Source organism: Gadus chalcogrammus, chromosome 21, assembly GCF_026213295.1.
Source record: "Gadus chalcogrammus isolate NIFS_2021 chromosome 21, NIFS_Gcha_1.0, whole genome shotgun sequence".
In the NCBI taxonomy this organism is placed as follows: domain Eukaryota; kingdom Metazoa; phylum Chordata; class Actinopteri; order Gadiformes; family Gadidae; genus Gadus; species Gadus chalcogrammus.
In genome coordinates this window covers 6,634,526-6,651,686 of record NC_079432.1, presented here as the reverse complement: position 1 = coordinate 6,651,686, position 17,161 = coordinate 6,634,526, and the positions used below count along the sequence as shown (strand labels likewise).

At 45.2% G+C, this 17,161-nt stretch overlaps 1 protein-coding gene across 2 annotated transcripts; it reads right to left on the bottom strand.

The window, feature by feature from the left end:
* Nucleotides 1-79: 79 nt before the first annotated feature.
* wdr26b (WD repeat domain 26b) lies at nucleotides 80-17,051 on the bottom strand. 2 transcript variants are annotated; one of them, XM_056580898.1, is made up of 14 exons: nucleotides 16,299-17,051; nucleotides 14,152-14,251; nucleotides 12,971-13,027; nucleotides 11,745-11,881; nucleotides 10,131-10,228; nucleotides 9,748-9,949; nucleotides 9,152-9,290; nucleotides 8,510-8,650; nucleotides 7,682-7,801; nucleotides 4,896-5,041; nucleotides 4,663-4,741; nucleotides 4,296-4,425; nucleotides 3,809-4,003; nucleotides 80-3,448 (listed from the first exon to the last, which is right to left on the bottom strand). In XM_056580898.1, the coding sequence occupies exons 1-14, from the start codon at nucleotides 16,586-16,588 to the stop codon at nucleotides 3,423-3,425; spliced, it is 1,860 nt and encodes a 619-aa protein (XP_056436873.1). In that variant the 5' UTR covers nucleotides 16,589-17,051; the 3' UTR covers nucleotides 80-3,422. The 2 variants fall into 2 exon arrangements, with proteins under 2 accessions (XP_056436873.1, XP_056436874.1); XM_056580899.1 differs by having other exon boundaries at nucleotides 9,793-9,949.
* Between the last annotated feature and the right edge of the window lie 110 nt (nucleotides 17,052-17,161).

Sequence of the window (17,161 nt, the reverse complement as noted above, 5' to 3'; positions counted from 1 at the left end):
ATTACTTAAAATGTAGCCTAGGCTACCAGATATGGCACTAGAAGCCGAGAAAAACTTCTGACCCTTGAGTTGGGTCATCAACATTATTTTTTCAAAACCCTGAAATCTTTATTGAAAATATGCATACATAACACTTCTTCTACACAATGATACAAAACAGTACAATCACTTTTGTAAATAACACGTACAACTCAAACCCACACATCTCTCCCACCCAAAACCAAATTACTGCCCAGAGATGCTAGTTTAGCCCTCAATATTCCTCCATGACCACTTTACTGACCCAAGAAGGGGATAAGACATTTTAGAATAAGGAGCAACTCCCCTGATTAAAACCCCACAAAATAACGGAATAGACACCAAATTGCATACAGACACAGAGTATGCCACCAGCAGATCTTCTGAAATGTCCCATCGGCGTGGAGGAAGAGATGCAAGCCTGTCCGCAGGTCCAGCAGTTGAAACGGAAATCGGAGACCGTTGAGTTTCAAGACGATTGACCCACGAACACCAGACGGAAAGCCCACGGTGTAGGCTATAAAAGCCTCATGAGTTTGGTTTGGATAACAGGTGGACGACTAGCGACTGCCAAGTAAAAGCTGGCACACACTCACACACACGCACCAGAAAGAGAGCTATAATTCAACAGAAACATGCGAAGAAGAAGAGTTTCACATGAAGGTATCTCTTTTAAAGGCGAGGGGTGGATAGTTGGAACCTGAAAATAGTCATACTCCTAGGCAACAGATTTCCCAAGACCCTTACTCCTATTGGGACAGGTATAAAACGGTGCATATTGATTTGTATTAGTAGTGGTAGATATATTAAAATAAGTCCAAAAGGAAAAAAGTAAGAGTAACTAGGAGGATTTAAAAATAAAAAGGACTCCGAAAGTCTAGTTATATTTTAATATAATCATACAGGGATAGCGGTCAACCAAAAAAAAATTATATATGTGAGAACAAAACGTAAAGTAACAAAAAATTCAATAAAAACAGACAGAAAAGCATTGTTTTAAACCTTTTTATCAGTCTGTATCAAATAGTCATATCTGAAAACGGGAAGAAACCTTGAATGATGCTGTGGCCACTGAACAACTTGGTGGGTGTGTGTGAGGGGTCTTTAGTTATCCTTCCAAGCCCCCGAAATGTGTGGCAGCCTCAAAATGAGGCTGTTATGCTTTGTACGCGTGGGTTTGTGTTCCCTGATGTGTCATGTACAATATTATATTTCACCCCCGTGTCAGGTCACATTGAGGGCAAAACAAGGAATTAAACTCTTCGGGGGTTTTCTCCTCAGGGTTGGTAAACATTAACAAAACGTTTTAGTTTTCAAACTTGGGAGGAGTCTTGATAGAATAGAACCAAATAGATTCCGGTCTTCGTCTCAAGAGAAAAGCAAAAGACCAGTCAAAGTGCAATGGGGGAACGGAGGAGGGTTGAACGTACTGAAGGTGTTTGTGCAAATGTGTGACGAGGAAGGCAGTCAGGTTTGTGTCTCGCTAAATTAGGAACATTCCCCAAGCACTGTCCCTGGGCTTGCAGCTTTTCCGGTTATTGCTGCCTCTAAACCATGACCCTTCAGTGATTACAATCATGAACATCTTTGAAATCAACCTTTACTCATAACGCGCCCGGTAACAACTGATGGAGAAAAGAATGAATCAAAAAGGTCAGAATACACCTTCAACTCCACCCGGGTTACCCCCTTCAAAGTAAGACTGCCAATGCCAACAAACCATCATTGGAAGGATGTGTGGTAAGGAGAAATATATTTATATATATTTATATATAAAACAGATTCAATGTAAAAGAAAAGCCCCAGATTAAAAAAGCAAAAAGCAAAATATGTTTTTACAAAATGGCTCTCAAGTTTTCATTAGTTCCACAGATAGAGGTCGCTATGGGGCTTTGGATAACTTAAGAGTTGATTTAAAAGCCTTTTACAATATTAACTGGTGGATTTAAGGGGCAGCAGTGGGGGTTTGGGGTGAGGGAGGGGGGGGGGGGAGAGAGAGCAAGTTTCTTCTGCTGGTGTAAGTTTAGCACGGGCTTACAAAACAAACATACACACAAATACAAACAGCACACCCACACTGATGCAGGTATACATGCGCCTGCCCTCATACACATACATACACACACACACACACACACGCCAAGTGTAGTCATTAGTGTGCAAAGAGAGGGGTTTCTAATGCTCTTTTGTGTCTGCGAGCATGTCTCTTAGACAGAGGTTATAGAAAATGGCGGTAAAGCAAAGCCCTGGTTTTGCAGTTAACGGTCTCCTCGCCAATGATATGCAACTAAAGTCCCTCTTGGTTACATCTTCTCTTGCAGGGGAGGGGGGAGATGAGCGATAGCTAGCTCAACGGTGTGATGATTGGGTGGGGGCTTCATCCTACAGACAACACCACAGATACTTCTGGTTCAGATTGTATAATTACGGGAATGGAAAAAATAACTAAAATAGAACCCCAAGCAACTTTGTCCTAAATGAAAGAAACCAAGGGACAGTGTATTCTTCACACTAAAGCTTTCAATGGCCACGCTCTCTACTCCAAGCCAAGAGTCACCTCTTAAAAGGGGAATAACGCCGGGATCATCAAGAAAAACAAATTCAACATCGAGCATAATCTTTTTTTTGTGTCTTCTTTTGTCGGTTGGTTGACCAGTGTTTTTTTAAAGATTTTTTTTTTGTAGCCTTCGTCCAACGACTCGAGTGCCAAGAATATAGCTTAGAGTAAGAAGAGCAAGAAGATAAAACACATACATACAGAAGAGTTGCTATACCCCCCTGTACACCATCCACCCCAGAACACCCCCATGCCGGTCTCCATGTATACACACACACGCACACATATATACACGCACACACATATACATATATGTATCGATATATATATATATGTGAGGGATAGAAAGGCAGACAGACTTCGTCCGAAGATTATACGCCGAGTCTGCAGTGTCTGTCTTTGAGGGAGACCAGGGAGGATGGGCAGCACGATGTTGGGTTCCTCGTCGGAGGTGGAGGCGGCTCTCGCAAGAGACTTTTGGATGCCTGGGGGCTTGTGAAGGGGAGGCTGTGGTGGGGTGGGTGGTGGTAGCCTCCGGGGAGCGACTTGCTTTCCAAATCTCTGGCTAACAATCAGGGGTTTGGATGAAGACCTGGATGTTTGCTGAGTGCCTTTTTTTCATTCCCGCCACCTCCACAGTTTTCGTCTGGGTCGGAACATGAGGCAGTTTGAATTTTTCCTCTCGCCTTTTTTTATTTGCTCTCAGGTGGTTGTTTGTTTGTTGTCGGTGACTTGTGTGTGGTCGTTATTCTTCTGGTTGCGGTTGTAAGTCAATGGCCCGGCTATTTCGTCATGGACTTGTGGTTTTAGTTTTGAGAGACGACAGCAGTTGTACTTTCAGTCACCATCAACTATCCATGGTACTGCAGTTTTCTAGGGAGGATCAAAAAAGTACTTGATTAGTTGGGTACATAGGAACTTTATTAATCCCTCGTGAAGGTTCCCTCAGGAAATTGCACATCAAGCAGCAGCAAAAACCATGTTACAAATAGAATAAGAGTTAAAAACAAGCATAAATGTGCAAAAGTACAAAATGCATAAATAAATATATGCTGGGAAACAATAATAGAAGAACACTATGCAAGCCAATTTTTACATGAGGGGTTTAATACTGTGCCATGACACAAATACAAATTTGCCAACTAGGATATTAAAACGGAGGATAAACAGAATGACCGACGGGGAGCCTTCACTCCACCCAACTGTCACTGGAGAAACCTCTAGTGCCGTTACCGTTCGGTCCGTCGGGCTCCTGCGTTTCGAGGAATGGCGCCGGCCCCCAGATGCGCACCGTACCGTCGTCCGAGGCGGACGCCATGAGCCCCGGGATGGCGGGGTTCCAGCTCACGCAGTTGACGGTGCGCGTGTGGCCCGTCAGCTCGGCGATGGGCAACTCGCTGCGACGGTGCCAGATGTACACCTTGTGGTCTGGGCGGGGACAGGACGGGGTCAACGGGACAGGCTAAGAAAAACTTTAGACAAGCTCAAATATAAACCAAGCCATGATTATATTGCTATGAATATAATGCATATTCTTTTCCTAGAGAAAACATACGCAATCCACATATTAGGATCATCCAGGTGGTAACTTCGTAACATAACTAAAACTAAAAAGAGCAAAGACAAGGAAGGCGCCTGCGCTGCATGCATTAAAGGTCTCGGGACGAGGAGCCACTGTTCATTATTCATGCTATGGCGTTGTCTCAGGAGACGGCCGCACCTTCGCTGCCGCTGGCGATGAAGTCTTCGTTGTGTCCTCCGAAACAGGAGTGGATGGTATAGAAGCCCTGGGTGACTCCCTGGTACTTCCTCACCAGTACCCGGTCCTGCAGGTCCCACAGGTGGACGCCCTGATGCAAACATAGTCGGGGAGAAAAAGCAATTAGAAAGGCAATTTATTATTATTATTATTTTTTTAATTAATTTTAAATAATTAATTTAATTTTCTTTTCCTTTTTTGTTGGTTGATAAGTTTGATCAGATCAGACATTTTTTGCACTCCCTATCCAGTGCAGAAAGGGTGAGCTTCATGGATAACTATAACGGCACAGATCTAGCGTAGGGGATGTTAATGACACTCGACTCACCTGAGTTGCTACATTTAACAAAGCTAATCTTCCGTTCTTTGAAACAGTAAACGACATTATAGGGTGGTCCTCCTGTACTCTGTGGGGAAAAAAACAAAGAAACATGGGTTAAAACATGAACAAAACAATGCATTACGACCCATTTATATAACCTGTTTATAAACAAGGAAACCCCCCCCCCCCCCCCCCATCTAGTGGTGTTTTCTACCGACCACAACGTGAGTCACACGTACATGTTTCGGTCGGTGAGGTCCTCAAAGTTGTAACCGCGAATACGTTGGTGGGTGTCCGAGGCCAACACCGTCCTCCCGTCGCCTAGACACCACAGACACTGTACCCTCACGCCCTCCCAGGAGTCCAGCAGGTTACCGTCCAGGTCCTACACACAGTACACATATTCAGCGGACGCATCCTGTAATAAGGTCATTCAACCACAAAAGGTACAAACCTGAAATTGCAAGAATCATGCCGGTGCATAACATTCAGGGCTGGGTATTGGTAAGGACACGGTTCTATTCGATTCAGATACAATTCGATTTGATACTACTAATAAGAGTAACATTTATATCCGTGACAGATACTCCCCGGATAATTCATAAAAGTGTACCTTCTGACACAAGATGGGCATTATTGATGTTCTTTGGATAAAGTTTACCCCAAGAAGTATTACACCATATCACTATTCTTTATCAGGCACGGAATAAACTATTCACAGTACTGTATGCTTTCATGAACTTAAATCGAATTTTAAGTGCATGCCCTTAATTGATAATTGCGTTTCTGTAGTTAAGCAGACACTCAATGCGTTAGAAATAACATTTGGCGAAAACCTTCAGCGAATACAATTAACTTAAATATGACATGATATCATATTCGATTGCAGAGGGCAGCTGGACGGCCTAACCCCCTAATTGTAACAACCCAGGTTTGCACCCTTGATCCAGAAGCACATGTCATTCCCTCTCCTCTCAACCAAACTTTCCGGTCTCTCTTCACTAACCTGTCCATAAAAAGACATCAACGCCTAACAAAGAAATGTGCAATTAATCGAAAAAAATCTAATATTTTAACCTGGCCCTAATAAGCCTATCAAATTAGCCATCTGTTTGATTATTTAAACGGTAGAGGTCACACCAACCCTAGTTAGTACACACACTCCAACCCCCACTCTGCACCCCGCCCCCACACACAGGATTATCTATGCCAGATAACCACATGCACGTCTCGGTTGACCTTGGAATGTACAGCATGTTAGTAATGACCGCCTGCAACAGAGCCACCCGTAGTCTCACAAAAAGTGCATAAAAACACTCCACTTTCAACCAATTGGGAACAACGACTGCAAAATAACCCAATGTACAGGTTGACTTGTTCTCGTCCTACTTAGGGCTTATTGGATAAAACGTCTTCTCACTACACTCTTACAGGGTCTTCCCCCCACCCCCCCGATCAGTAGAAGCCTGAAAATGATGTCAGAGGACTCAGCCCTCCTTAGTGTAGTATTACAGCAAAGCCGGCATATTTAAGGACCAGTTTCCTTGGTAGTCATTGATTATGCATGAATAAATAGTGGCACGATGCATACCACAAATAGAAATATGTTAATTAAAACAGGATAAACACATAGATCCCGTAAGACTTCCGTATGTAATTCAGCACAAAAGGCAGCATAAAAACAGACTTTGCTTTTGACGAATACATTGAAAATGAACCCATTTCCATGACATGAAACTAGGGATGCACCGAAATGATTTTTTTTGTCCGAAACCGAATATACTGAAACAGTTGGACGAAAGCCGAAACCGAATACCGAATGTGGCTTTTGCTGTTTTTCATTCAATTTGCTTTTATTTTTCACCATTGCATAAATCAAACAATAAAATGTCCTTTATAAGCTTTATAAAAAAAACAAATAAAAAATCGATTGCAAATTTGATGCAAAATATTTATTTAATACTGAACGTTATCTAACATTCCAGCAGACCTTATAGCAAGAATTTAAGAACAATGTACCTTTAAATAAATGATTAAAACATTTTTCTTTATTATTATTTTTTTTTTTTAATCAAAAATAAAAATGTTTGGTGTATTTTTTTTGGCCTTTTTACGCCTTCAGCCGGAATCGAAAATTATGTTTTAGGGCATTTTCGGCCGAACATTTTCGGTGGTCGAATATTCGGTGCATCCCTACATGAAACATGCACATCACAGCTAGGCCACCCCTCATTGACCTCAGAGAACAACAACAACAACAGCAGCGGCAGCAGCAAACGGGCTCAGGAGGTTCACAGATTCCTGATCAATATCTGGGAGGATCCGTTGGCCCAGTGAACTGCCTGCCTCAGTCAAAAACAACCCCCCCCCCCCCCCCCCCCCCCCCCCCCCCCCCCCCCCCCCCCTCAAGGCAACGGCCTGTTATTCTCACCTCCCTCCCCCACAGACCCTACATTGCGTTTCAGTATCTCTAGTTGATATCAGTGTGCAAACAAAAAAAAGGTGAGGGAAGGCTTATGAAAACCAAACAATAACAAACATTTGCCATGTCGATATAAACGCAAAAAAACCATGTTTTTTCATTTGATGTATATTCCGTCCTTTGGAGGAGACGTAAAACTGCGGTCCTGACTCACTGAGGTCATAAAAGATCCCAGGGCACTGATCGCAAAGAGTAGTGGCTTCCCCCGGTGTCCTGGCCCAACCAGGCTCATTCAATCTGGCCCCCTAATCATCCTGCTGTATAATTGGCTGAATCATTAATTCCCTCACTCTCCACCTCAAGCTGGTGTGTGGTGAGCGTTCTGGCGCAGATTGGCTGCCGTGCATCACCCAAGTGGGTGCTACAAACAGGTGGTGGTTAGTGAGGTTCCCACTTCACTGTAAAGCGTCTTTGAGTGTCTAGAAAAGCGCTATATAAATTCAATCCATTATTATTATATATACACACACACACCTGCTATAACTTATATTTATAAAATCTATGCAGACCTGTGATTAAAAGAGTATAGCACCATGTACTCACACATTGGTAGAACTGCCCCCTCTGTCCCCCTGTGACAAAGCGCTTGCCGTCTGGGTTCCACGCGACGCTGGTCAGGCTGTCTTCATGGGACTGGGACATCTTGGTCCGCAACTCCCCCGTCTGGCCACCAGGGGGCGGAGCGAAGGGGAGAGAGAGAGAGAGAGAGAGGGAGAGAGAGAGAGAGAGAGAGAGAGAGAGAAACAAGCAGGCGGGTAAGGAGGGCAGAAGTGGGGGATGGGGACGGGAAATAAGAGGAATGAAAGGAGGACGGCGGGGGAGGGGTGAATGACAGCAGAGGGAGAGAAAGAGAGACGGGGTCGTTGAGTACACGGCTTATGGAATATCTATGGGGGGAGAGAGACTATCGCGGAGTCGTGCACAGAGATTTTCCTGTGTGCCCATCAAGCGGCCACTTGTTCACCTATTTTGAAATATTCTCACTGGAGGCCGTGGGCGAGCCAACCGAGTGCCTCCAGAACTATCCCAGCTCTCTCCGGCGTGTGTGCAGAGGGGCAGGTTAACAGACTATACTGAGGGAGGCTTAAAGCCCGACATAACCACATCCTGGACGCGATACCTTGATACAGTAGAGTTGTTCCATGATTTCACACACACACACACACACACAGACAGAGAGACAGAGAGACAGAGAGAGAAACTGCAGGGAAAATCCTGATTTATGTGGATGACCAGACGGGTGCAATTGTCGAATGGAATCCAAGATACTTGGTCCGCTTGGTATACATTATACTGCGTCTTTCCGTCTACAGGTAGCGGGGGTAAGGATGTATACACTGGGCCTGGCGGTGTCCCTGCGCGTGTACGCACCTGGATGTTCCAGAGCCAGAGCTCGGAGCAGTCGTCGGGTCCGCAGGCGATCAGGTAGGTGTTGTCTGGGCTCCACGCTAGGTAGGAGACACCGTAGGCATGGCCCTCCAGGGTCCGCAGCAGCTTCAGCTGGTGCGTCTCCTGGAGCACGGAAACGGGTGCAGGGATAAACACTTTGACACGGAAGGCTAAAAATACACGAATTGAAGCCCGTCATGTGAACCACAATATAGACTTTTTTCTGTCTTATTTTTTTTTACCACGTAAAATAAGACAAAACTGAGAAATGAATGAGTCAATTTCCACTGACTGTGACGCCCACTAAACGGTTGAACCGTGTGTTTATTTATAATTACTGCTCGAATGAAAAAAAGCGTACCAAAGGGACTGGTGAGAGCATGGCGTAAGAATTATCAACGTCTGAAACAAATGACTGAACGGGGTCGGGCACTGTGTGTGTGTGTGTGTGTGTGTGTGTGTGTGTGTGTGTGTGTGTGTGTGTGTGTGTGTGTGTGTGTGTGTGTGTGTGTGTGTGTGTGTGTGTGTGTGTGTGTGTGTGTGTGTGTGTGTGTGTGTGTGTGTGTGTGTGTGTGTGTGTGTGTGTGTGTGTGTGTGTGTGTGTGTGTGTGTGTGTGTGCTTACCGGGTCCACTTGCCAAACGATGACAGTGGTGTCTTTGGAGCCAGTGGCCAGCTTGGTGCCGTCGTGAGAGAACTTGCAGAACCAGACTTCGTTACAGTGCTCTGTGAGGATCTGCTGCGTGTAGCAGGGGAACTGTTTCCTGCAATTAGGAGAGTTTAGTGGTCACAAGAGGCCGAGGTTTGGCACAACCAATTACATGCAACGCAAGACCAGTTTACCCCTTATCAACTGTTATGAGCATTTATAAAATGTTTACTTTGGAGGTCATGAAAACATATCATTCACAGTAATTACTTTCAAAATACAGATCTGTTAAATGTCAATACTTTCCAAATACCCCTCCCCTCCATTAAAACACATCTTATCTTAGCTCTTTTAGCAGAAGCACACATGCGTGTCGTAGCATTAGCACGCATGCTAGTCACAGCATTAGCACACATGCTAGTCATGGCATTAGCGCATGCTAATCCTAACAGCAGCACACATGCTAGTCATAGCATCAGCGCCCGCTAGTCATAGCATTAGCAAATGCTACTCAGAGCATGGGCATGCATGTTAGTCAAAGCATAAGCTACAAATGCTGGTCGTTCTATTACCGCATGCCAGTAGTAGCGCACATGCTAGCCCCTTGCGCTACTGACCGGCTGCAGACGTGGTCCAGGAGGAGGGAGACCGAGTCCAGGCTGCTGTCCAGCTTGGTGTTGTGGTAGAGGCAGCGGTCCCTCTGGAGCTCCACCGCCTGCCTGAGCAGCGTCTGCATCCGCCGCGGGGGCAACATCACCGAGGGCGGCAGATACGCTGAGGTGGGAGAGAGAGAGAGAGGAGGGGAAGACGGGGAGGGAGAGCCATCAAGAGACGGATGAGTGGTGGTGGAGTCGCCGGTGTTCCCGACGTTTATCGAACGTTCATAGTCATATCACACATGTTTCTCTGCAGGAGAGATGTGGTTATTCTATTTTTGTCGCATGGTTTCTCTCACTCTGTAGTTTGTCCAGCAGTCTGCTGCGAGAGGCAATGCCCTTTCCCTCCCACTCTGCCTTGGCTCTCAGGTCCTCTGCATGGCTGCACATCAGGTACCTGAAATGCAAACAACAACCTTGATGAGAGAAGGCTTTAATGAAGATTGAGGAAATTGTTGTTATTATTAATCAACTATCTGAACTAGACACAGTATTTCCAGATTTTGATGCCTTTGGCAAAAGCAAAGTCCTTTTATGAACAAATGACCCATGGGAATACAGCAAGCCAACTCATGCCATGTAGCTTTATGAATTGAGAGGGAACACATTGCTCATATGCAGCCTTTCGTCCATGACATCATCCTCCACTACAAACAGATGCACTTCTGATTACGAGTAATGAACTCAGTATTAAGTGTCAAGGACATGTATCCGGAGAGGAGAAGGAATGAGCGATCTTATCGAAATGGATGTCAGGCTTGCAAGAATGAGCAGCTGACAAAAACAATAGGTCAGCCACTCCCATCGCTTATTTAATCTGGAAAGACATTTTGAGTTTGAGATTGGGTAGGTGCTAAACGGATTTGGATCGTAACTAATGACCAGATCATAATAACTTCCATGATTTCCAGAGCTAAGGTTCGCACACACACACGTTGGTCTGGACATAACAAACCAGTGTGGTTTGTTTTCCATTACGACTGCACAACGAACAAACCAGAAGGAAGCAGACGGTACAATAAAACAAGAGGAAGAAAAAAACAGGATGTTCTCAGCTATTGTACGTCCTCTGAATGAACTCCTTTCAAAAAGGTGCATTAAGGTGGAGACATTCGTCAATGCAGTCTCCATTAAAAAGGTGCAGTGTGAGTAGATTCTCGTCCAAAAGTGGATATCCGAGGTGAGGAGTCTCCTTCGAGGTAGTCCGTGCAGGGTGATTCCATTAACTGCCATTTAGCGGTTAATAACTGCTAAGTGACAGTTTAGCATGGATGAGTAAGGGAGAGGCTTTCATTAAGGAGATTTGGTTCCCTCTATTTCTGCTGCAGACTCCATGGGGAGCCCGGTGAAGACAAAGGTGACCTCGAGAACAGGACCGGCACAAAAAGGGTTGCAGCTTATCGTTACACAAAAGGTGCATGCAGTGGTCCACACACACACACACACACACACACACACACACACACACACACACACACACACACACACACACACACACACACACACACACACACACACACACACACACACACACACACACACACACAGACAGTGGAGGGTTAAGCACTTATCTTTCATTCATGTAATTCTGAACACACACACGGTTTATTTGTAGTAATAAAAAAAGAAAAAGGCATTTGCAATTACAATACCTGCAGTAATAATTGTGCAATGTTGTGACACTGGCACCCTTTGCCCGGCCACTGCGTGTATATTTACATACGTTTACATACGAGGCGATTTGCGGAAGGTTTCGACGACAATATCAAATGAAGGGTTCGGAACCACTGCTCTAGATGTTGGCGAATAGGGAAGGACGAGGTGGATTTGCTGTGCCACCCGCGAGAGCCGTATGAATGGATGCGCGACAGGAACGGGAGTAGTTGGAGGAGGTGTTGGACGTGGTGGCGTACCCGCTGAGGACGTGGATGCGGTCCGTGTTGTACTTTAGCGGTGTGAGCTCGCCGCGGAGCACCTGCAGGGCCTCCAGCACCTTGCCGTCCTCCAGGTACTCCAGGTACTTTTGCTGCAACAGCAGGAACTTCATCCGCTGCACGCAGCGCCCCCCGGTGGTGAGGAGGGGAGGGAAAGGGACAGAGAGGAGGGAGGGAAGGAGAGAAACGCAGTACGGAATGAGACCAAGACCGCCCTACATCCATAAATATGGAAGTTATCAATCAAAAAGACAATTATCCTCAATTGAAATGCCTTTTTTTAAGGCTTCCCTGCTTTTTTTTTGAAGCACTGGGAGTGGTGCTCCTCCGATTCTAACTGAACGCTTGGTCAATAATAATGGAGACGACTGATAATAGAGTGTGAATCACTCGTGGCTACAGCTCCATGCAGACATCTAAGGGATTCAAAAGGGACCGTTTCTTATCTGAACCTCGCAGTGCGTGCCACAGCCCCGGAGAGAAGGCTTGCAAACTTCCCAATAGAGGCAAATACAAGACAGATATAAGCGCAAACAGACACACACACACGCGTACAAACACCACCTCTTTGGGACTACAGATTATTTGCAAAGAACGATCCCATGACTACTGCAATCGTTTTAGGACTTACATCAGCTGCAAGTAAAAAGATAAGGCAACCCCTGAATGGAATACAAAATCAATTTAACGCTAAATGATGATTGATTCATGATACACCTCTGTAATAATACTGAAACCTGTCCCTCTAACAACTTCTACAAAAATGTCACAACCTTAATTTAACTACATGGTAGAATCATTAAACATGCAAATATATTAAGGTGATGTGGCACGTGTTGGATGGGTAAGGGTCACTGGACGTGTGGGGAATGAATCCGTGCCACCCACCATGATCTGATGGCCATGTCATTAAGGGGTCACGCATGAGGGCCCTATTTGCATTAGTATCGATCCTGTAAAGCCAGAAAAGGGTGACTGTTGGTATGCTTTGAACCGTCCACCCTTCCTGTTGTGTTTGACAGATGTTCTAATACCAATCCACCCCCCCCCACCCTCCCCGGGCAAAGACATAAGAGAGAGAGAGAGAGACAGAAAGAGAGAGAGACATAGATAGATACAGAAAGAGAGAGAGGGAGAGGGAGAGGGAGAGGGAGAGAGAGAGAGAGAGAGAGAGAGGGAGAGAGAGAGAGGGGGGGGGAGCTTACCACAATGGCATTGGGAGAATGCATCAGTGCTCTCAACTCGTTGAGATCATTCTCAGCCTGGTCCCACACAAAGAGGACGAGGGGATAGAGGGACAAAGAGAGAAATGGTTAGCTCAGCAGTTTCTATGCAGGCACAGGGGGGGAGGAAAGATAAATGACAATGTATACACAACAAAATAAACGTCCATTTTATGAGATGGCTTTAGAACCTATGGGAGATTGGAAAACGGGAGCAGGCCATCCCCGAAACATTACAATAATCCGACACAAATCAAGTGTTAATTGCATACCGTACAATGTTTACATGAACAGGACCATTAATCGAAAAAGATGCATTAATGTAATTACTACTAATAATAAAAGTCAGGCCAAGTTTTAAAGAGGGAAGCTTAAGGCTTGGTAGTGACCTAACAGGCAAGTTGTGCAAACAACTATTACACATGTTTTTTATTGCAATGGCACTCAGTTATTGTTCAATACAAGACTTATTTTTACTGCAGAGCCTTTGGCGTCGACTAACCTATTAACCTCAGTAGGCCTATGGTGAGGGCGCTGTTGCCTTTTCACGATTAACTCTAAAAATAATGGAGCCCTCTTTCAGCTCACCACAGGAACAATTACATGAGCGACCGCCGACAAGTACGTTTAGTTCCTGTTGGGGTATAAAGCCACCTGAGGGAATCTAGTGAACTCTAGAACACAACAGAAGATGCATTCTGCTTTAACTGCAGCCCATAAGAACTTTGTATTGCCATCAGCCAGCCATAGCTTTCCATCCACCCACCCTTGATATTAATTATACAGTCAAAAGGGTCATAGAGGGAAATGTTATTACCTAGGGTTATGGTATTGCCTCGCTATGGAAACCAGCTTCCAGGGTAAATTAGGTTTGTTTTTTTTATTTTTTATTACTCCTTCAAAATGGAGGACGACTGCCTCTGGCTGCAGGCCAGTATATGTTGGCTCTTTACCAATGGCGCCATACTGAAAAGATAAGCTAATGGTTTGCTTGGGTTTGATGCTACGAAAAGCCCACTGTCCTATAATCCCTTCCCTATGCATTCAGAGAGACTTACACCCAACACATAAAAGTGACGATGAATGCCAAAATGGACTTGAAGCTCAAATGAACAGCCTCTCTGACCACACAAGAGTGTCACTGGTCACCCGCATACACACACCTTGTCCCAGTCCCCCTCCATGACATGGTTGCGGAACTTGGTGGCCGAGGAGTGTTCAAGTCTGCACCCCGACTCCTGCATCAGCAGGTCCACCGTTTGACTGCAGAGGAAGTACACAGGAAGACCCTTAAAGGGGACTGCATCAGCGAGGTGAGGCTGAGAAATGGTGATGAAATAATTCAAAACGCGTTTAAAGACATTGTCAACAACAGCTTCACCAGGGGACGTGTACATCAACCATTTATCTTAACTAAGGCAGAGCTGGATTAGGAGACTACCATTTAGAGCTGGATTAGCATGTAGTCTTTTAACTTTGTCTATGTCCATACCTGTGGAATTTAAGAGGATATATTGTATCCGGAAAAGATATGGGGTTTTGTAATGTGCATCTCTTTGACAATATGTTGATTGCCTCCGCATATTTGACCCTAAAAGTGTTATTAAAATGGTGAAATAGATAATTTAATGTGTGCGTTTGTTTGTTCCTAACAGCTTACTTCACAGCTTAAGGCTACATCTAACTACAGAGTTAAGATATTACTGCAATCCATTATTCTACAGTGCACTTGTTGGTCAAGGTGATAGGCAACATTTTTAATGTAAGCCTTTTTATGAATCTGGGCATGCCTAATGATAGGGTTACAAATTACTGAAAATGAAATAACTCATGTGGAATTGAAAAGGAAATGTGTTGTTAAACGTTGGCAGTTAATAGCCAAGACATCAATCAATAAACAAAGAACCCTTCAACTGCTTTGTACGGTAGTTGATGCTTGTGACCATTTCCGACTGGGAGAAGAAGGGGCTGCTGACAGTTTGGCAAAATGACATCATCCGCAGGTAGCAATGGAATGGCGCAGCAGCAACAGCAGCCGTGTGTTCAGAGTAGGGCATTCATTCTCTGCTGTCTGCTCTTGTCTCTACTTTATACTGCCGTGCAATGGTGGCTTAACACAAGACAGTGAACTTAGCCGAGAGCTGCAGAGGTCTCGCAGTCGAATGGTGTATTTTCGGGTCCCTATGGTGACAGTGGCCGATCCAAACTCAGAAGACTAGAAATAAATCTCTCGCAGAGGCTTGGTTCGTCCAGTGTATGCTATACTATAATTAGAATGAAACCCACCGTTTCTAATCTAAAACAGCTGGTTTTGACGCGCATTCCTGGGCCGCCATGAAACTGTATACTACGCCAATGAGAGAAACGACCCGTCTTCTAGAGGAATGACTCGCACACACAATGCACATGCCATACATTACCGTGATAATATGAAATGGCATTATGTGATTTAAGTGTATATGTGTACTGTCAACATGCATTCATTTAGTGAATAAATGGATAAAAACATGTGTGCGGGTAAAACATTCAAATAAACTATAAATAGCTGTTAAATCTATGCGATGTTGTTCTGGCGTATGACAGTCTAAATGGGTTTAAAGAGTACATCCGTGGTTTGAACCCGAAAATAACTCCGGACAGTTTTCATAACCGTGTGTTAATGCAACTACGACTGACCCTGAATGGTTTGTCAGGTATTTAAAGACCGTGCATCCACGATGAAAACACCCGAGACCGTGGCGGATGTGGGTAGAAATCAACAATCCAACAGTTCTTGGTACATAAATCTTATCATATGTACACGGCTGATTAATTTAATTGTATTCGCCACAATACAAGACTGGTGGTTTACAGATCTGCAACAACAGTTATTTTCTCGGGTTGTGTATTCTATGGATTGCGAGAAGCTGTAATTGGGCTTTCTGTCAAAAATTAAACACAACAACCCTGTTACAGATCATTCCCCCTTGTTCTGAGCACAATGGATGCGTGTTCAGTCCAATGGTTGACATCCCACTGTGTTTTAAGACGTGCAGTTAGACAAATACAACACTGGAACGCAGGCTAGTGAAGTTAGCCACAGAGCTAACACTGTTATTGTGCAAGATGGACCCCTTCTTCTCTGAACTACACAGCTCACAGCTAACCCATCCCCCCATGTTTGTGTCTGTCCAAAGCAGTGATGGCTCTGGGACGATGATGGTCTGCCATCTCGCAGTTTTAACCCTCGACACACACATCGGGGGTGGATACGCCACAAGCTTACATGGGTTTAAGCTTTTCGTTCAATTGGCGGATCTGGTGAACTTACTTTAGCCCTAGTCCGTGGAGATGTTGTCCTATTAATCGGATGACATCTTCCTCCGCTTGAGAGAGTCGCTTCTTCTTCTTCGACGAGGCGTCAGAACCAGAAACCGTCGAGACGGTCCCAGAGCCTGGTCCTGTAGAAGCCCCGTTACTGGTACCGACACCATTACCGTTATTTGTGCTAGACAGCAGACCGTTTGAGTGTGTCCCACTACCCGAGGATGACTCCCCGTTTTGTGCGCTATTAAGACAGGAAAGCTCCGACGATTCTTGTCCTGCTCCGTTTGCCTGCATATTGATGCCGAGATTGCTGACTAGACTTCGATTAAAATGAATAGCTGAGGTGGCTTGAGAATGGAGAGAGGGAGAAGAAGAAGTAGTAGCAATTCCGAGTCCAACACCGTGAAGGCCCGCTCCGACTGTTGACGCCACGGGCTCTCCTGCTCCCTCCGCCGCCGAGGCTCGGTGTTTCTTCCGTGGGGGCGGTGACGCTCCGCCGGTGTCCGAGTCGGAGGAGGAGGAAGCGGAGGCCAGAGTTTCCTCACCGAGAGCGGCCGTGGTTAGAAGCCGGCGAAGCTCCGGGTGGGAAAGGAGGTTTCAGCTCCCAGTTTGTCGACACCTCGTCCCTATTGAACTGCGAAGAACTGACAAGTGCGAAAGCGCTGACAGTCGCCCCCGTTTTGTTGTTATTCTCCAAACAGCTGCAACACTAATGGAGTCCTGACGCGCTGACGTCACCGGAAATTCCTACACTACCATGTTTCCGGGTAGAGTTACCGTCCAGGAGTTACAGTGCTGCACACAAAACTCGTTTTAACATAATTAATAACGGAGCGTACAATTTCTATGTCTCTTAATTTTATTTTT